Source organism: Rousettus aegyptiacus, unplaced genomic scaffold, assembly GCF_014176215.1.
Source record: "Rousettus aegyptiacus isolate mRouAeg1 unplaced genomic scaffold, mRouAeg1.p scaffold_m13_p_3, whole genome shotgun sequence".
Classification (NCBI taxonomy): Eukaryota; Metazoa; Chordata; class Mammalia; order Chiroptera; family Pteropodidae; genus Rousettus; species Rousettus aegyptiacus.
Window position 1 is genome coordinate 4735710 of NW_023416306.1, and position 21190 is coordinate 4756899.

Below are 21190 nucleotides of genomic sequence, written 5' to 3' on the forward strand. Positions count from 1 at the left end.
GAAGTCCCATATGCTGTAGCGGCCACCCCTCCCAAACCACCCTCCCCTCAGCCCACTCTCTCTATGTAGACTTGTCTACTCTGGACATAGTGTATAAATGGAAAAAAACAATAGGTGACCTTTTGTGTCTGGCTTCTTTTACTTAGTATAATGGTGTCAAGTTCACCCATGAATTACGGAATGAGAGACAAAATTTATAAATCACATATCTCATAAGGGATTAATATTCAGACTATAGAAAGACCTTGTACAGCTCGACAACAAAAAACCCAATTCGAAACTAGGCACAAGGAACACTGAGGACGTTATGCTAAGCTAAATAGGCCAGTTATAAAAAGATAAAGAGTCTATGATTCCATCTATATGAAGTCTCTAGCGTGGTCGAATTCATAGAGACAGAAAGCAGAAAGGCGGCTGCCGGGGGCTGCGGGGAGGGGAGCATGGGAAGCTGTTTAAAAGGTGCGGAGTGTCAGCGTTGCAACAGGAAAAAGTTCTGGAGATGGACAGGGCCGACGGCTGCTCAGCAACGTGAGTGCACTCAACACTGCTGACCTGTACACTTAAAAATGGTCAAGGTGGTCAATTGTATGTTATATTTATATTTCTATCATTAAAACTAAACTGAAATAACACAGTAACAGTGGACCAAGGACTTGAATAGACATTTCTCTGAAGAAGATATATGAGTGGCTAATAAACACGCAAAAAGATGCTCCAGGTCACTGATCATTAGGGAAGTGCAAATCAAGACCAGGAAAGACTAAATCACAGCCATTAGGGTGGCTACGATAAAAACACACACACACACAATGACAAGTGTGGGCACAGAACCCTCGTGCACTTCTGGTGGGAATGTAAAATGGTACGTCCACTGTGGAAAACATTTTGGGGATTCTTCAGAAAAGTAAACACAGAGCTACCGTATGATCCAGCAGTTATGTACCCAAAAGAATGTAAAACAGAGACTTGAATAGACATTTATACACCCAGGTTCACAGCAGCATTATTCACAATAACCCCAAAGTGGAAGCAAGCCAAGTGACCACTAACAGATGAATGCACAAACAAATATGGTCTATACACAGAACATTACTCGGCCTTGAAAAGAAATGAAATTCTGATACGTTACAACATGAATGAACCCTGAAATTATTATGCTAAGTGAAATGCCTGTTCAGACCCTCTGCCCATTTTAAAAGCGTTTTTTTGTTGTTGTTGAATTGTAAGAATTCTTTATATACTCTGGAAATGAGAGCCTTATATTAAGATATATGATTCACAAATATTTGATGATGTCCTTTGAAGTTTTAATTTTGATCAAGTCCACTTTTTTTTCCTTTTGTTGCTTGTGCTAAGAAACCATTGCCTAATTTAACATCATAAATGTTGTTTCCTTCTAAGAGTTTCCTTCTAAGAGTATGCTTCCTTCTAAGAGTTTTATAGTTTCAGGTGTATGATCCATTCTGAACTAGTTTCGGTACACTGCAAGGTAGGGCTACACTTACTTTCTGCTCACGGATGTCCAGTTGTCCGCAAAGACGGGCTTTCCCCATTGAACTGTTCTGGTGTCCTTGCCAAAAACCAACTGACCATAAATGCCTGGGTTTATTTTTGGATTTTCAATTCTATTTCATTGATCCACACACTCAGCTATATGATCCCAGCACCAAAGTCTCTTGATTACTACGGACTTGTAAGTTTTTGAAATAAGGAGCGTGAGTCAGCTTTGTTCTTTCTCAGGACTGTTTTGGCTGTTCTGGATACTATGCATTTTCCTATGAATTTTAGGATCAGCTAGCGAATTTTTGCAAAGAAGTCAGAGAAAATTTGGGTAGGGATTGCACAGAATTTGTAGATCTAATTGGGGAGTATTGTTGTCTTCACAATATTGTCTTCTGATCCTTGAATATGAGATGACTTTTTATTTATTTAGATCCTAATTTTTTTTCAATGTTTTAGTTTTCAGAGTGTGAGTTTTACGCTTTTTCCCTTAAATTGCCATAAGTATTTTTTTCTTTTCGATGCTATTGTACATGGAATTGTTTTAATTTCATTTTCAGATTGCTCCCTCCAAGCATATAGAAACAGGTTGATTTTTGTGTGTTGTTCTTGCATCCACCTTGCCTGATTTTGTCTCTGCTTAACACAGGAGGCCGGCACTTTCAAAAGGTCGCTTTGCTTAAGCATGGCCACAGGCCGACAGTGGGGCGAGACGGGAGGCCAGGCCCCCCGCTGGAAGGGAGCAGCCGGCGGCGTCCAGGGGAGGGTGGCTGGCCGGCAGAGTGGCCATGCGGAGAGAGAAGCGGGTAACCTGGACCCCCAGGGCAGGGGTGGCGTGGCGGGGAACGCTACGAGGGTGTGGGGAGGGGGCAGCACTGTCGGGGGAGCAGGGGGAGGGAGGTCTTGAGAGGGGAGGAGTCCCACCGTGCCAAGAGCTGCCGAAGTCATGGCGGATAAGAACCAAGCCCCAAAGGGCTGCGGGTGACTTTGGCCAGTGGAAATCAGACTACAGGAAGCTGGGGGTACCCGAAAGTAAAGCAGCAGACTTAAGGGCTTGTCAGTGGGGAAGGGGGCTGCTGCTTAGCCTAGGGAGATTTTTGGTTTTTAATGGCAAAAACTTGAACAAGCTTAATTGCTGAAAGGACAGGGCTGGTTAAAAGGAAAAGGAGAGGACCTAGCCCTCCGCCCCGGCTGTCTGTCCTCCCCACAGCGTACCCAGCCAGACGCGCCCCTGATCTTAAATTGTGGCTTGCAATAGCACGCATGTGCCAAGAACCACTGTCAACCCTCGTGACGTGGAGCTGGGGCCCTGAGTGAGATGCACGGTCCTGAGCCCCGAACTAGCATGCTTAGTTGGATGAGGAGCCTGGAGCTCAGTTCTGCACGTTTTCCTGGGGGGTCAGCATTCCTTTGCAAAGTGGGCCTAAGTGGCATAAGACACAGCTGCTGAGTGGGTCCCTAAAACCCACTTTCCAAACTGCTGAGGCAGTTGCTCTTCATGTGGGGGGTTGGCCAGCGTGGAGGGGTTCCCACAAATTCTCAGAGATGCCCCACTGGGCCTGTGGCTTTGCAGGGAGAACGGGGCCAACAGCCGGAGCCTGGACAGCCGAGTCAGTGGGAAGAAGTCAGCCTTCTCCCCTCCCCAGCCCGAGGCGACGGCCGGCTCTCCCTCCAACTGCCTGACAGATTCCCGGTGAGAAGGAGGATGCCCGAAGGCAGCCGTGACAGTGACCGCGCCCACGTGGCTGCTGGGAGGACTTGAGGAGGGTCTTGGCTGGGGAGGCGGTTGGCTGCTCTCGGCAAAGGACGCTCAGGTCGGATGTCTGCTCCCACCTTGTGCCGTCCATCAGAACAGAGAAACCAGACAGCGGGGCCTGGTCCCGGGAGCGGGCTCTGGCCTCTGTCCCTCAGGTGTGGGCCTGGATGGCTGAGCCCCGCTAACTGGGGAAGCTCCGGCCTGGCTCGATCAAGGGGAGCAGCTGGGCGGGGCCACCCCGCCACCCCACCAGGCAGGCCCAGCGCCAGGCACGGTGTGGCTGCCGGCTGGGGTCCAGCAGGAGCGGTGAGTGGGTGCTCCGCGGGTGCCAGCTGAATGACTGGGTCGTCAGCGGCGGGGGGTGCGGTCATGTCAGTGGTTCGTTCACACAGCGTCACCTGGGAGCCTGTTAGCACGCGCTGCACCTTCTCGGGCCCCATGGAGACCCACGGAGCTGGGAACCCGGGGCCCTCCGGGGCCCTCACGCGTGCCGACGTCCAGGAACCACGGGGCTGGCTGGTGCCCAAAGCCCTTTCTGTGCCGTTTCTCAGCTGCCCCTTCCTGAGTTGTCTCAGCACCTCGCATCGTGAGCCTCGCCTGGTTCCTGGGCCCCTCACTCCTAGAACGCCCCCCTGTGCCTCGCGCTTCCTCCCAGTCATGCTTGGTAATGCGAGGCCTCCGGAGTCAGGAACGGGGCCGTGGGTGAGGCACGGCCGCCGACTGGACGACCGAGGCCAAACGACGTGGACCCCGAGGCCCCTGCCATTCCCGCCTTCTGGTATGGCAGAGTGAGGGTCGCACTAGCGTGACCGTGAGCTACATCGTGGTCACCACAGCAGAAGGAGCCCCTGCTGGGCCACCCGGGCCAGGCCCGGCTGGGTCCCCACCACCTCAGGGCAGAGTCGGGACACCTGGGTTCTTGTCGTGGCTTTGACACCCACCGGCTGGCTAGATGGTGTGTGTGTGTGTGTGTGTGTGAGGGGAGGTTGGGGGGGGGGGCACAACCTTCACTAGGCCCCAATATTTGTAGCTTTAAAGTCAGGATTTTGAGTGGATCAATCCCCAAAACAGCACATTGTGCAGAAGAAACCAGACGCACAGCAGGACGTACCGTAGGGGCCGTTCATGGAACGTGCGAGACGAGCAGTCTGACCTGCCGTGGCCAGCGGAGCCGCGGCTGCGGCGGTCTGGACAGGGCGGTTCTGGCAGAGCAGGGCCCCAGGGAGCTGATGGGCGACAAAAAACGTCCTGTCCCTGTCACAGCAGAGGCTGCAGACCGAAGATGTACTGTCAAAAGTCACCAGACCACACGCTTTGAAAGGGTGAATTTTACTGCATATAAGTTATACCTCAAGCTGAAACATTCCTAATAAAACACGAGGTTTGAGATGGGATGACTTCTAAAAACGCTCTGAGTGTGACACCTTGGACTTCTGGCTGCGTGTCCTTCCGGGCTGACAGCTGACGCCACAGGAGGGTGAAGGTCAGCCTGTCCCAGGGTGGGCTCTGCCCTAAGTCTCCACTGTCATCTCCCAGCAAATGACAGCAGAGCCCGGGTCCTGATTCCGAAGGCAGCCCTGCCCCCCGCGGAGGCCGCCCATCGAGACACTACGATGTTCAGTCTGCTCCAAAATACAGCCCCCGGGGTGGGAGTCCCGTTCGAGTTTCAACAGCAGCTGCCGCAGACCTGCTAAGATACAGGGAACCTCTCTAGTGGGCGTCACTATTGTCAGTGGGAGGCAGTTAACTAATTTAATGAACAAAAATCACAAAGGAAAAAATTATGAGAGGGAGGTGGAGGAGAGATGACAGCCAGGAGCCAGTAACTCCTTAGGATTACAAACATGTCCATCATAGACTCTTTATTTTACACGTCTACATCACAGCAAGAGAACCCAGCCATACAGCACCCTGATCGAACCCCCAACCGTTGTATGTTTACATAAATACTCTTCAGTGATCATTAGTGTTAAAAAAAAAAAAAAATACTGAAAACTCCCTCTGCATTCCAATCTAACCTGGAAAGCAAATGATATTTATAGACGTTTTCTCCCCCAAATGAAACTTATTTCCAGATTAGATGTGTCTGACTTCTTTTGAGGTCACATGACTAAGCAAATCCAATTTATGATCTGCAAACACTGCGAGGTGTCAAGAAGCCCCACGTGTGGACGGGACTTTTGGATCCTTAAGGAACTTATTTAAGATCCCTGACACGCATCACAAACACAAAGCAGGCGACCCTCGAGCCCCTGACCCGGCTGCTCACTATGAAACCTCACACCCCACCTCACGAGACGCTGACTGGTTAGGGAGTGAGCTGGCTTTTCCGTTTCACTTGGACATTTACTGACTGTGTCCAGACCTTCTCCTCCCACATGGCCTGGCTGCAGAATTCCGGCCACCGGAATCCCCACGGGCCCCTGGTGCGACACGACCACATCCCTGCCCGGGCACCGCCTGGTCCCTTTCTCTCTCTGTGCTTTCTTCACACAACATCTCAGGGGACACGTGTGCCCCACGCGCTAACAGAGAGCCGTCGAAAAACATCTACTTTCCAAGCACAAACTGTGAGAGAGGGCGCAGATGCAGAGCCAGGCTATGAAAGAGGCCCCTGGGGAATCTGGGAGTGTTCAGCTCGCCACCAAGAACTACATTCCAGGTGGCGACAAGAATTAGCATCAATTCAGGTGGACCTCTTTTAAAGCCTTCCTGCCAAAAGCAGCCCAGAGAATGCGGAGTAAAGTGCGGGTCTCAGAACCTGGCGTGTTCCAGACGAATGCTTTCTGACGCACTAAGAGAGGTACCTAGCTGAAATCTACCTTCTTCAGCGGGGAAGCCATTAACTCTTGAGCCCTGGAGGGACAGGCGGCCTGGACTCTGCATGCTGTGAACCTGTTAAAAGGCTGAGGGGGCGTCTGAGAAAAGCAAACGGGGAGGCGGGTGGCGCGAACTCGGTGGAGGTGGGGCACAGGCTGCCTCCGAAACGCGGCAGCTCGGCAGCAGGGAGCACGGACGGCTCTGCTGTCCCGCTGGGAGCCGTGGAGCAGGGCCGGCAATGTCATCAGACCGGGTGCTCTAAGCCCTTCCTCTAAGAAGATGCTTCAGAGCGCGGGAGGTGACCAGAACGCCATTTGTAACTAAAATAGCCATCTTTTACACTGTTTCTTGGTCCATAAAGACTGCTTCCTTGCGGTAGATGCTTAAGTACTAAAATAAGACGTACATCCGAGTGCGGAGAAGAACATCAAATGCGGTCGGAAGTGATCGCGCACGGCATCAGTATGCGCTCTGCTAAGTTAGTTCGCCTTAGCTCAGAGAATGCACCCTTCACGCGGCCGCCGGGAGGAACCCCTGCCATGCACCAAAGCCTGCAGCCTGTCTTCCCCAGACTGAGCCTATGGGGACCCAAGGGCGAGGGGAGGGCAGGTCGTGGAACAAGGGAGCAGAGAACCTGACACGATCATAATGCCAGGCAGAAATCATGAAGGAGATGAGACCGAGCGGCTGGCCACGGCTGAGCGGAAAAGACACCTGGAAGTTTTACTCTAAAGCGGTTTCCTGAAAGAAAACTAAACTGACTCAGGCTATGGTCTGAGAAACCATCTTCTATGTTAGAGCCTCTCTTCCCGGCAGAGCGGGCCGCCGACTCACCAGAGTCACGTTCAGCGGTATGAAGTGCACTGCTGCTAAATTTTAAAGCATCGAGGGACCAAGAACTAGGCTGATGGCGTCTTTGGCCACTGTGAAGAGCCAGGATTAAGAGATCGATGATTGTTCTTGTGGTCCGAGAAGTGATTTTCTACAAAACACACACACTTTGTTAAAGGAAAGCAGCCCCTCGCTGCCTCGTTTCACAGCCGGCAGCGCTTCCGGTCCGCGGCTGCGTTCTCAGCGGAAGGGCGGGCATTCCACGCGGGCACGAAGCGAAGCTGGAAATGCCGCCGAGGCCTTTGCGACATGCGCCCGGTCCTCCCTGCAGGATCCCTGAGACGCCGAAGGGCTCGCCCGTCCCGCCGCACACCGGGCCCGGGCACCGTGAACCCAAGCTGCAGGAAGGGGGCTGCAGGCTGGTGACGCTGCGGGGCTCTGGAGCCCGCTCGGTCGCCTCCACTCAGGAGTAGAGCTACACGTTGGTCACAGCTACGAGGTGACGAAGGGAGGAAACGTTTCCAGAACGGGGTGGAGGGCTTACGGAACTCTGTCCAAACCTGAACTACCGCCTGTCTTCCCCATCGCGGGCTGGGGTTTTGACTTTTCCTAATCCCCGGCTCGACTTCAGACCCCCTGCCAGTCACCAGGCCGGATACGGGCAGCCGAGCGTCTCGGCTGGGAGCCGTGGCCGGCCCTCACTTCCCAACCGCCGCCGTGCCTCGCCGGCGCCTTCGTGCTCCAGAAGGGTCAGGCCTGTGCGAGCGCAGCCAGGTGGCAGCTCTGAGGGCCTGCAGGCACCTCCGGAGAGGCAGGGGTTTAGAGAGCACCTGTCCCCGCGAGCAGGTCGAGCAGGTCCGCGTGCGACGCTCGCCTGCTCCTCCTCGTCCTCCCCCGCGCCTTCGCTCACTCGAGTCCCTGCTTGCGGCACAGGAGGCGGGGCCCTCTGTGCAGACCCCTTCTGGGAGGGAGGTCTCGGCTCACTTTGGTTATGGCCCAGTCAAGAGCATCCCCTTGTGGGCCAGGAGCAAACGCATCCCACAGAAGTGCCCTCGGGACTCCTGGCCACAGCACGAGACATGTTTCTGAAGCACCTGGGACTGTTTAAACACCGGAAAACACACCTTTAAAACGTTCCCTGTGTCTTTCTGCCCGTCACAAAGCTCTAAGTTCAAAAGAAAAGAAAAAGGTCCCTTCACTCAGTACTGAGCCTGTATTTCCCTGAACCCTCACCTGAAGTACCTGCGGGGAGGCGGGCAGCAGCGGGGGCCAGGTGCGCGCTTCCGTGGCCACCGAGCCGAGCCGGGGCCTGGCCCCATGCAGGTCGGGCCGGGCGGAGCACAGAGCGCTGAAGGACCGCCCGCTTCCTCCGGGGCCACTCAGGGAGCGAAGATGGCTCGGGAGGAGGATGGCGACTGTTTCAGAGTGAAGACTTCAGATCCCCAAATCTGGGACACTGAGCACCGGCCCAAATCCCGTGCTTTCCGATCGGCCCTTCCAAGCCAGAGGTAAGAAAACCACCACCAGAGACTGCCGCCGTCCCACGACCAGGAGGCCCCCGAGCCGCCGGCACCGCGGGCAGCCGTCCCGACGCAGCCACGCTCCGGGGCTGCTGTCTCAGGCCCACGCGACCCAGCTCAGAGAGGGAATCCCCACGAAGCCCCCACGCCCGCGGTCACACGGACCTCCCGAGCTCAGCTCCACGATTCAGACGACCTAGCCGCGACACTTCACTGCAGACAGCGCCCGCGTTCACCCCCGAGCTCGGCACGCCCGGGAGGAACCCGCTTCTAGACTGCACCAGCCTCAGCCCTGAGAGAGAAACTCAGTCTAATCGCACTCGCTCTCTCCATACGCACTCCTGGAACACGGGGACGAAGTCCGTCTCGCCTCTCTGTTTAGAAATCCCATCTGGCTCACAGGAAAAGCTTTTAATGATGACGACTTGCTTGTACTAAGTATTTATTTCGCACTGCCTTTTCTGACCCTGGCCGCTTCTTAAGGAAAATTCCTTCCCATTTCCCCCTATGATCCGATCACACCGAGTACGACAGAGAGACGTGAGAGCAGAGAGAGAAACGAGCGCGTGCTGTTCTGAGGAGTCAGAGAAACGCTGCAGGAGAACGGTTTTTGAGCTTAGAAACACACTTCTGCCCATCCGCGAGGCAACACAGACACCCTTCAGTCGGAAGAACCGACCCCCACCAGCCAGGCTGCGCCGTGCCCGGGGCTGTGACAGTGACGTGACAAAGCCCTCGGGTGGCGAAGCCCTTTGAGAGAGCAGACCTCCGGGCTCGCGGGGTGCTGGTTCGCGGTCACTTTCAGAAACCCGGATGAAGGTCTGGGGCCAGGAATCCTGGGGAGGCGGCACATGCTAAGCTAGGTTTTGACTTTGCTCTCTGAAATCACCTAATTTCACTAGTTTTTGTGCCCAGAAGACGCGGTGACACGCTCCCTGTCCCCGCCCTGGAGGCCCCTGTCCGGTGACGGGCATCGGACACGCACCTCTGCCCCCCTCCCCCGCCCCGCCCACCGACAGTCCTCCACTGTTCCCACCCACGTGGGGCCACAGTGCGTGTACCTGTAAGAGCTCCCAATTAAAAAAAAGAAATATAACTGAAAACGAAGTCTTCCTTTTATCCTCCTCCTCACTATACTCCCTCCCCACCATTCCCGCCTGCAAAAGAATTCTAGCCGCCTATGACCGGCCGCAGATCCAGTTTCCATAGAAGAGTAAAAAATCAAGCTTCCGTGGCACTCTGCTCCCCGCCACGCGCTCCGTGGCGTCACGGTCGGGAGTGCCAGCTGCTTCTGCTCACCCAGAGGACTACTGATAAATTACACGTTGTCTGTGATGGGGCCAGCCTCCCGGTGCGCCCTTAGGCGGTGCCTTCCCAATCGCCCGGGGGCTCCACCGAGCCGTTGGTCACCTTCTTGACTTTCTTCACGTTCTCCATCACGCCTGACGTCGTCACACTGAACGAGGAGAAAGACAAGGAGGAAAATCTCAGTTGTGAAGGGAAAGGCCACTCTCAGCACAGCGCAGGCGTCGGCGTGAATTCCGACCCACTTCCGGCTAGCTGGGTCACCTTGGCCAAGTCATCTGACTTCCCGGTGCTTCCGTGTGACAGAAAATTCCCACTTCCCAGAATGGTCACGAGGGAACATGGGGCTCGCCAAAGAGCCCAATCAAAACCGCCCAGCTGTCATTACAACTAACGCTAATCTCTTTCTGTCACGGCCTCCATGAATTTTTACGATGTGCACGTACACTCCAGCTATGATTATAAGACCAGTATCTGTACCATAATCGACACTCCGAAAAGAAAGCTAATCAGTGGTAAATGTTTACAATAACCAGCCACAATGGAGCACTTCTGAGTCACAGGACAGAACCACAGGTGTGGAAGAACCTTCTGGGCCCCGAAATTCTTTGACCACTAGAGACGGAAGACTGGCTGCTCTCTGCAAATCCAGTCCCGGGTCCCCACAGGCCAGGCCAGGGGCCTGAGGCTCTGCTGACCCCTGGCATGAAGGAGGTGCCAGGGAGCCCTTCGCTGAATGCATGACCAGATCCGGCCTCGGACAGCATGAGGCGCCGAGCATGGCAGCCACTTCCAGAGCGACCTCGGCGTCCCGTGAGTGGGGAGAACAGCACCTCCTCCCGCACAGACTGCCAGCCTCACAGACCCTGATGGTCTGCATCCTCAGGGGACTCGGTGGCCCTGCAGCCGAAGACGCCACGCAGAGCGCCTGGGCTCCCCTGGCAGGCTGGGCACAGAGGGTTTAGGGACGAGAAGCTGCTCTGCGTGACCCTCTAATGGCAGATACGTGCTGTGACTCGCCTGTCCAACCCCACAGAACGTACAACACCAAGAGCAAACCCTAATGTCACTGTGGACGCTGGTGAAAATGACTGCCCTTAGGTCCCTCGATGTAACAAGGGCACCGCTCGGAGTGCACGCTGGTAACGGGAGGCTGTGCGTGCGGCCGGGGCACACGGGAAACGCGAACCTGCTGTTCGGTGATGCGGCGAAAGGGGAGTGGGCAGCGAGATGGCCCAGGCGGCCTGGGGCGTGGGCGGGCACTCCGAACGCGAGAGGGAGGACGGACGTCCCGAGGCTGGTGGAGGAAGGGACTGTGCCGGCACGAAAGGATGTCACGGGCAGAGCAGGTGACGATGAGGGTGAGTGTGTGACCTGGAGCGGGCGCTGCTCAGCAAACTGAAGCAGACTGGCACGCGGTGGCAGTGACGCTGGGCGGGCACAGCGTCCTGTCTCCCCAGCAGGCCTTTACGCACACCTGGTGCCCATGTGCTCAGGTGAGCCTGCACGACCCCTGCCCTGTTCGTGGCGAGCAGCAGGCCCAAATCCCTCCCTCAGGGAACACCCCCGCACGGATGGCAGAGAGCTCAGGACCTTCTAGAAACCTTGGCGAGGGCTTTGCTTGCCTCCGGCTTGGGTTACACTTCTGGAGGATCTCGGGTGCCATCCAGGAAGAGCGCGTCCAGGCAGAAGAGGGAGATGACAGCCCGGGGCGCGGCGGCGGCCCTGTGAGGCTGCGGTCAGCCTTTCCGCGCACCCGCAGGTGAACATGGACGTCAGGCTGACGGCTGCAGCCTCCACCTCGAGCCTGTTCTGCTGTCGTGTCGTATAAATTCAGAGAACTTTCTCAACAATGGAGTTCTCAGCCAAAGAGAAATCTCCAAACAATTGCCTTGCTGATTTAAGGGCACTTGGCCTCAATCAGCTCCTAAACTTCTTGGCACAGGCTAAACTGGGCTAGCGCTTGCTAGGAGTGCTACCACCCGAAAAAAACCTGCCTTCGGTTTGTCCCTCTCTCTGGCTGTTACACGTGCAGTCTTTCTGCCACTGAAGAGAAGTCACTGCCTATTACAGGGTGACTTCCACGAAGCCACCAAAAACAGTGTGCGCAGGGTACCCGCTCCGTGTGACAGGGGTATAACCGGAGGCACCCAGAGCCATTCCAACTTTTCCCAGATCTTGCCAGAATGCAGAATGCACTAGGTCGGTGGCCTGTGTAACTACACCTTCCTCTCCTCCCCGACCTAACTGCAGACGCTCTTGCTAAAATGGTTACCACTACCATCAAATATTGTCAGAGAGAAGCGAAAACCAAAACACGACTTTGCCATGAGACAAAAAGACCTTCGTGACGCGTCGCATTTTCAGACACAACGGCTGACGGAAAGGACGTAGGGAGCGGGCGCCTGCACTGTGGGCAAGAACGCCAACCCGAAGGGGCACAACCCGGTAAAGTGGAAGATGCTATGACCCGGCCTGCGTCCCCAGTCACCCGGAGAAACCCTGCAGTGCGGGGGTGACAGCTAGAGGTCTCCCAGCAGGGGAGGCTGAGCACACGGGATCTGAGGTTACTTCCTGAGCCAACAGCCACGTATGCAGATTCTGCTACTTCTCGAAAAGGCACGTGTGAGGATCCCCCCGCGTTCCCCTCCACGTCTCTGCACGGGGAGGAGACGTCTGGGGCCCATTGGCAGGCTCTGCCTCCCGTCTACTGTTCTCACAGTGGAGCCGAGCACGGAGAGCTGTCCCACGGGCCCACCCGGCCAGCCCGCCAGCCCGGCAGAGCCCGGCGGGGGCCACTGGGAAATATCCAAAGGCCAACTGTGCTGGAGGCAGCGCACTTGAAACTCAGCCTCAGGCTAATTATCAAACAGCAACTGACCTGGCCCATCACAGTTCATCAGTGAACAAACGAAAACCTTAATCACTATTCGCTTCTCTAGAAAGTGATTGCCCTTTCCCAGAAATAGGACCCTAGAGTCACTTACGCTGTGACTCAGAGAGGCCCATTTTAATGCTCAAATATAGGTCAAGTCCCTGTGCTAGCTGTGAAAAGCCACTTAGTTATCTGATGATAAAGGATGCTGGACGATAACTCGCAGACTTAAGGCTGACTCCGATGACCACATTTTCAGACACAGGCTCCTGATGGCTGGGGCCCAGCAGGAAGTGGGGATGCCCGTGCTCCACAGTTAGGAACTGCCCCAGTAGGTCCCCGAGTTCTTGACACCGAGTGACGGGGAGGAGGCGCCCATGACGCTAACGAGGATGGCAAACGCTAACTTTCCCTAGACTGACGGCGGCCTGCTTGGCAGGTCCCGTACTTGGAACTGAGTAAGAGGGCCTGGGCCCAAGTGTCCATTTCCTTCTCCTAAAAACAGAGGTCCCGACGGAAGCGGCTGCTCCGATGCACCCCGTGGTGCTCTTCGTTGGCAAAGGGGCAAAAAAGGGGAGGGCAGGTAGGGCATTTCTTACACAGATTCCATTTCCAGGTCGTCCTCTTCCTGAGAGAGCTGCAGGTAGGGGTTATCTGAAGCCGGGCGGAACTTGTACCCCGTGAGAACGAAGAACACCAGCGTGGCCATCTCGTCCAGGAGCTACGAGGTAAAACCACCCCAAAATAAAGGCATCAGCAACACTATACTTCTGAAAGCGGGGGAACTGGACACGCGGACGCCCCCGCCCCCCACACGGCAGCAGTAAATCCTCCCCGTCCGTCACTCGCTCGTGGGCTGGAGCCCACTGCCGGGCAGCACTTCCCTTAGAGGACGTGCTGAGGCCTCGGCGGGAGTGTCCAGCCCAGGGGTGACGTCACTGGCACCCCGCACTTCCCACAGGGCCTAACGCGCCGAGGGAGTGCTTCGAGACGAAAGTCTCTGAACGATCCGGTGGCCTACGCTGGTAGTGACACCAGTTCTAGCACCTTGCAAAAAGACTTTATTATTGAAATAATAATAATGGGCACAGAAGAAGGGAGGTCTGGATTCTAAGCTGTTGTGAGCCTCAAAACCGATGGAGAAGACCCCGGCTCGTCCTGGTTTTCATTATACAGAATAAATCTTATTCTCCCTCCCTGAGGCTTTTTTCTTCAAACACTTTCCAAATTGAAAACTAAAATCAATAATGCAATTACTTCCAGATTTCTCATATAAGCCGGTGGCTTTCCTGGACAGATAATCTTCATTGCCGACCAGAAGGGACTGGCCACCACCACATAAATGTCTAACGATCAAAGTTACAGCCGCACACGGTACCCTCAGACATCCGTTCCCTGGCGCTGTCCCCTGCGAGCAGCCTACCTGGTAGAGCCACTTCCACTGGAATGGAACAGCAAATTTGAGGAGAAATGCGATGATCCTGGTGAAGTATATGTAACATACGATCTACATAAAGAGGAAAGAAACATAAAAACATAGAAATCGAAATTATGGCACCGCTTTCTTCCAACAACTGCTTTCAAATTAACTACAAAACAAAACAGAATTAACCTGAAGAAAATCATCTGACACTTTCTAGCGCTAATAATAAACTGGGCCGAGATGACTACTCTGCTAGTCACACAAAAGGATTGCTTCTTGCTCTCTAAGTGACTAAGACACTGGTAACAGCGACACCCACGGGGGTACGAAACATTATGGTATGGTTGCTCTTAACCCTTGAGTAACCTGTCCCTTGCCCTACCCCCATATATGACCTACTGATTTCAGTCCCCAAAGGGTGGCACTTCTCATTCCCGGGCTGAGAGGAATGTTTTCCAGCAGCAACAGCAAAATAAAGCCACGCAGGGAAAACACTGACTTTCGGTCTCTTCGACAGGTGCTGTGACGTTCACTCAGAGGAGGGACCAACGAGACTAAATGCCGAGGACTCGACAGGCTGGCTGCTCAAGCGTGGACTGCTACCGGGACCAGCGTGGCCAGACTTGCAGTTAAAGAACCGTCCAAGGTGACGGTCAGTGCCAAAACCACAGAGAAACTCCCTTTTTGAGTCAGGAAGCGAACTCTAGGAAACCCATACCTTACATTTCCCAAGAAATTATATTCCTAATAATTTATAGCAAGTCCTGCCTTTGGTGCTCAGGCTTATATGAAATGTTCACGACCATCAAAGTGTGACTCCGTTTTCGTAAATGAATAAAGGAAAGCAAGTCAGAGGAGCAGCTGCATGTGGCGTGTGCCCAGGGGAGAATCCACAGAAAGGACACTGAGCTGTTCCCAGCGACCACGGAGATGAGGAGGGGGAAGGGCAGGGTCACGCGGGCTCTGCTGTGCTTCCGTCCTCCCTGCAGGTTTAAAATAGCAACCAGGTATTGCTTTTCAGAGTAGTGAAAGCCAAATTTAAAACTAAACTTTGAAAAGCAGCAGCTCAGACACTTCGATCGAAGACGCAGCTCGGTTTTCCCGGGCAGCCGGTGGCTCGTGTGTTCACGGCTTCTTTGGAAATAAATCCACTTCCTCTGCTCCTCGAACTGACCTTATTTACAGATTTAGTTAGGGTTGTTTTTTTTTACTCACCAAGACGTAATAATGTCTGAAAAGTTTCAGCTTTGCTAAATTAATAGCAGCTAAAGAGAAGAAAGAACAAAATGAAAGATTCATTAACTTTTCTCATTTTTGAAATGCGTCATATTCGGGCACCCTGTCAGTCAAGGGGCCCAGTCTAACACCAGAGGACCGCCTGGGGACCGCCTGGGGACCGCCCGGTACCACCTGGGGCACATTTATGTTTCCAGAAATGCAACTGCTGGGCAGGGTCCCCCTCAACACTCCGTCCCCCCCACCCCCGTCACGGGGAGAACCGGGAGCTCTGGGGGTGGCAGCTGGGGCTCCCAGATCCAGCGCCCGGCGAACGAGCACACCAGCCAGCCCCCAGGTTCCAGAGCTCCACGCTGGCCATGCTGGGCGGATACTGACACCACAGGACTGAGCCAACACTACAGATCAGGACTCCCCCGCAGCCCGACGCCATGATTAAACATTTCAGCTCTGCCACACGGCTGATAGCGCTGAACCCCCAACTAGGACATCTCAGGTGGGTCCCTCAGCCCCATCTGGGGGGCCTCTCACTAGTTGGGGATGTGCAGCCAATTAATTAACACAGGTGCATCTTGCAAATTTAAATTTCACTTAGAATTTACAGAGCCTTGTAACAAGCCCTTGAAACAAATCTCCCTGGCTTTGTTCCTCCTTCAGGATGGCTCAAGGTCAGGGAGCCAGGATAGCTAATTTCCTGCCACCGCCTATAGCCATGAAATATTGATGACCACAGAGGGTGGCCTGGCTCCCTCCCTGATCAGCAATCCTTTCATTCATCATAAACCTTCCTGCAGGAGGCAAATTAATTTTGCTTAATAGCATTCAATTACTGGTTGCATTTAAGAACGGGACTGCTTGGTGGAGCTTCAAATTTCCTCTTCCTCCCTCCTCTGCCTCATGATTAGTGGGGGACAGTCAAGCTTAGGATTCCAAAAGAAATTCCTGGAATCCTAAATGAATCTTCGAGGTGATTATCAACTAACAGCACTGTTAAGACTCTCTTCTGAGAAACCAATGCATCGATGAGGAAGGACCAGGAAATCTTTCTGAGAAATTCTAACCCCCGGACTGACAGGCTATCATGCCCACATGCAGACTGCAACGGGCCTGGGCCGGCCTAAGACATGTGAAGCAGCTAAACTGAAGTAGGCAAATCGGCCAAGGCTTTCTCATCTGGCGACCTCTCCGGTGGTCTTGCAATTTTAAAAATTAAAAACCCTCTGGTTCTCAGGCATTTCTCACTCACTCTGACTCTGGGCCAGGCCCTGGGTGCAGCAGTGACCACGGCAGCCGTGGCCTTTGCCCCAGGGGCGGCTGCCTCCCTCAGGGAAGAGTCACTGGACGAGGACTATACACTCACTCGATGCCAAGCGCACAGAGGGCACCGGTTGGTGTGAGACGCGCGACGTGAACGGGAATTCCTCCTCGCCTGAGGACCAGACACTAAAGCGGAGACGTGTCGGATAACTGAGCTGCCGCGGACTTAGAGCTCTGCAGGGAGCGCTGCTGTGTCCGTGTGCGCGCCTCCTGCTCCCAGCGGCGGCGGTCGGTGGGGTGGCGGTTCGCCCTGCACCCCGCCCCACAGAGCGGCCGGCCCCCGGGGACAGCGGCCGACACGCTTCCTGAACACGAACGCCCCTCCTCCTCCCTGTGAAGGGCGGAGACGACGGCGCCGACGACTACACTGTTTAAATAACAGACGGGCCTTGAAAGTCTCTCCCGAAACCGACGGAGGAGTCCTGCCCTTGCAGGTCACCAAGAGCCACTGTCCCAGCAGAGAGAAGTGTCATGATCTTGTCACGTTCTTATCCCGGATTTCGAGGTGCCAGGACGGGATATGCACGGCGGCCATGGCCAAGGGACACTCCGAACCCAGACTGGGGGTGAAAGGACCCTCAAGGGGCCCGGGAGGGAGCAAGAGCGGTGAGAGGGGGCGGGGAGGATGCGCGGGAAGCAGCGGGGCAAAGGCTGGCCGCGGGGCTGGCCGCGGGGCGGCATCGGGGACGAGCAGCCGGGCTGAGAGGAGGGCCGAACCCAACGCAGGAGGCCAGCCCGCCTCCTTCTGGATGCGAAGGCCCAGGGAGCCTCCGAAGGGCCTGAAGCAGGGCGGGGCCTCGGTCACCGCTATGCTGCGCGCGGCCGGAGATGAGGCCTGCCACTGCCAGGGCTGGTGGGCTGTAGGAACAACGATCTCTCCGGAGAAAGGATGGAGAGGGCCAAGGATGAGAGCCCAGCGGAGGTCAAGCCCCTGGCTACGGGGCAGCCTCCTGGGAGAGTGCTGGGACATTCCTCTCTCCGTGGACGGCTGTGGACGGCTCGGGGAGACGGAAGGACCGGCGGTGAAGCTGAGGACCACAGAGAATTCTTCAGGTGGAGTCCGATGGGTCCCCCCCTGTCACAGGGAAGGGCGGCAGGGACGGGGGTGGGGAGAGCTGGCAGAGAACGCAGACGGGTTGAGGCGCTGCAGGCCCTAACGGGACAAGACGCCGTGGGGGCCGAGGAGGGGAGCGGCAGGCACTGCATCTGGCATCTCCCCGGTGCCCTGCGTCCCCATGTCACGCCTTCCAGGCTGGCTGTGGGGCACTGGGAGGAGGCGGGCCACGAACCGCTCTAGAGACGAGCCTGCACACCCACACCCGGCGCCCCGTGAGGAAGTACCAGCGCGGGCGCCGACGCTAGGCCAGCCCAGGACGTGTGCTCGGACTGACAGACAGACCTTGGGAACAACCGGTGTCGTCCCTAAGAACCACGGCCTCGACGAGCAGAGCTCAAGGTCCCTACAACCCGCCGGTCCTGGCGGGAGTCATCTCCAGTCACGTGAAGACAGCGTCAGAGGATCGCCCCGGCCGGCCCACGCAGCACAGGCAGGGGGGGGGCGGGGGGAGTGGGGAGGGAGGGAGCAGGCAACAGGGCCGGCCCTTGGGTTCAAATTCCAACCCTGCTGCCTCCTGGCCGTGTGACCTCGGAGAAGTCTCCTAACCTTTCTGAGTTTCGGTTTCTCCATCTGTCAAACAATAACAGCAGCACCTACCACTAGGGTCGCTGGGGGATTCGTGAGACGGTACGTGGAGAGCAGACAGCAAACTACGACCGCTCGACGAGTGTCTGATGTTGCTGCGTCAGGATCAAGTTAGAAACACGTAACGTCGAGCAAACCGCACGTGGCATACGCTGTCTCCCGGCGGCTAACGCCAGACGCCAGGAACCTAACCTGGAGCGAGCGGTGACCTGGGCGCTCCTGGAAGCGGGGCTGCCATGTGCACAGGACGAGGCGGCCTGGCGCGCGGGGGACCGGCCAGCTGCAGGAGGGGGACTCCGCCAGCACTACGCAACGAGCGTGACGCAGCAGGTCACAGCCTGGAATCCCAAGCCTTCCCCTTTTCTTCCAAAAAAGCGTTCTCTGGAGTTGAGAACGCTGACGGCTTGCCGCTCACTGGACCGCAGCAGGGCTGAGCGGCCAGGGAGGGCAGGGCCCCCGGGGAGGACGGGCTCACCAAGTCAGCCTGGCTATTTCTGACCTCACCACGAGGAACAGCAAATATGGTAAAAGAATGAGCACACTGAGAGGAGAGAGGCCCCGGACAGGAGCCAGGGGACCCTCGTAGCGCAGCGTGCCTGAGCCTGGCCTGCTACCTCCTTCTCGGGGCCTGGGCGCCCTCACGTGGAGACCAAATTCCCTCTGGCAGCGCTGGTCATCACCATCTACTGCCGGACACCGGGCTGGGCACCCCCATGCTTCACCCCGTATCCCTCACAGACTGGGTGGTGGGCACAGCTACCACTGCCTCGCAGATGAAGGACTCGGGCCTGGAGAAGCTTAGTACAAATTACCAAGGTCACACAGCTTTGTAAGTGGAAAGGCCAGTCCTCCAACCCAAGTCCGCCTCCTTCCAAGGACCAAGCTCTCGGAGACTGACAGGAAGGCGATTCACCGGCGGCTCAGGGGGATGCCAGCGTGGCTCAAAATGCCAGGCGATGCCCGGAGCTGCCAGCAGCCCTCCCTGGGCAGTCAGTCCTGAATGGGTTACAGGACGCACAGGGCAAAGGCCCACAGCAGCTGCTTAAAGGGTAAAAGTTTTCCAAAACAACCCTTCCATGGTGTAAGGAGCGCCTTGAGACTTCAGAACAGCCCTACCTACCCATCGTCCTTTGCTCCCCCCTGCCCTACTTCAGAGGGAACTTTGAGTCAAACGCAAAAATGAAAGCACGATGTCGCTGACCCTCCGTCAATCTCAGCACCGGCATGACCTGCTCAGGCCCTCGGCTCGGGCCCGCCGTGAGTGCGGACAGGGCAGCTTCCACCAGTCGCGGTCAGGCACGGGCCTGCAGGCCGACCCGGGGCCACTCTGGTCTGAAAGGGTCCATCCTGGGGGTGACTAACTGACGGGGTACCCGCTGCCTCCACTAAGAGGACACCCCACTAATGGATCTCACAAAGACTGTACTGAGAGCAAGTACAAGAAAGGCTGTGATAAGAATTATGCAGAGAACCAAAGTTCTTGGTTTTCAAACTGCGATGTGAAAGGTGGTTCAAAGATACATTTAAAACAATGACCCAGGAGTCATCAAGCTCACAGTTAAGGGCTGTGTGTCTCACGTAAACCAAATGCTACCTTAAATAATAAACAGCATCCGAGAAAGAAGCGAAAACAGCCCAAGCCCGTGGCTGACACCGTACGACGGCAGAAGAGGCTTCTCTGGACGAGTTCTGTGGTCAGGTCCAGTAAGTCTCTGCCTTCGCCGCTCGCCTGCCCCAGAGCCCACCCAGGGCCCCGTGGGGCCCGCTGACCTGCCTCTGCCAGCCCGCTGCTCCCCCGAGGCCCACGGCTCAGATTCCCAGCCGGCGACGGGCCAGGCGAGGAAAGTCAGATGTGCCGCTGCCTGACGACACAGCGTGGTCCGCAGCAGACGGCACCTCTCACTGAGAGGACCTCACTCGCCCCCCCGGACAACGCAGCAGTGATCGACCGAGACGACTGGGTTTCGAGCGTCTCAAGACCCGTGGAACGCGGACGCACGCCCGCCCCACCAGGTATGAGAACCACGCTCGGACCCGAGCACCGCACGCCAACCCCGACTGCTGACAGGCCCGCTGGCCGGCTGAGGGCCCCCCTCAAGGTAGGGAGGCGCCCCGTGTTCTGAGGGCGTAATACAACTTGTGACCACAATGGGGCTGCCTCTCTTTGGTTGTAGAGGATATTAACTCAGGGTAGTCTTTCTGGTTAATTGATTATTTCACAATGGTGATCAGAGCCATGATTAGGTTGACGATGATGAGGGAATTTTAGGTGATCTGCTAGGGGAAAGTAGTGAAAAGAGGTTTTTGATGATTACAAGGAATTAAAAATTATTGTATTAAGCCAAAGTATACTTTTCTCTCTCGTTCCCTTGATGGTAGTCTGTTTGACTCTGGTTTCTACCCTTTCCGGGGTCCTAGCCTCCTTTGGAAATTTGCTGAAAGCCACAGACCCTCTGCCCAGCTAAATGTATGCATGCTCAAAACGTCCCCTACCATGGGTGCCCCATGAGAAACCCCTCAATTAGAGGGTCGGCGACACACTCATGTGAGGTGGCCCTGCACGCAGGACAGAATCCTTGGGGGGCTCGACACACACCAGCCATGAGAGTTGCAGCAGCTTCATTAAGCGTTCCCATCATCCCCCGGGGAGGCGCCCTCCACCCGCCTGCAGCCCAGCTGCCTGGGGCAGGAGGCTGTCTGTGGTGCTCTCACGGCGCAGCCTTAGACGTCGCCGTGAGAGCACCACGAGGACGTGCCCCAGCTACACGGGGACAAAAGGAGGATGAAAGTGTTCTGTGACCAGATAACGGGAATCTCATTTCTTCTGCCCCTTCTCCTCTCTTACCACGAGACAGGGCTCCAGAGGGGGTCTCAGTGGGCCGCCCCCAAAGGCGGTGTGGACACT

At 55.9% G+C, this 21190-nt stretch overlaps 1 protein-coding gene across 1 annotated transcript in view; it reads right to left on the bottom strand.

Moving 5' to 3' along the window:
• Positions 1–4569: 4569 nt before the first annotated feature.
• The window catches only part of GPR107 (G protein-coupled receptor 107), a 61795-nt gene continuing 45174 nt past the window's right edge, over positions 4570–21190 (bottom strand). The window contains exons 15-18 of the mRNA XM_016133830.2: positions 15246–15295; positions 14031–14114; positions 13207–13328; positions 4570–9883 (exon numbers count right to left, since the gene is read on the bottom strand). Of these exons, the coding sequence (XP_015989316.1) occupies positions 9787–9883; positions 13207–13328; positions 14031–14114; positions 15246–15295 (353 nt within the window). The 3' untranslated portion in view covers positions 4570–9786. The remainder of the gene's footprint in view (positions 9884–13206; positions 13329–14030; positions 14115–15245; positions 15296–21190) is intronic.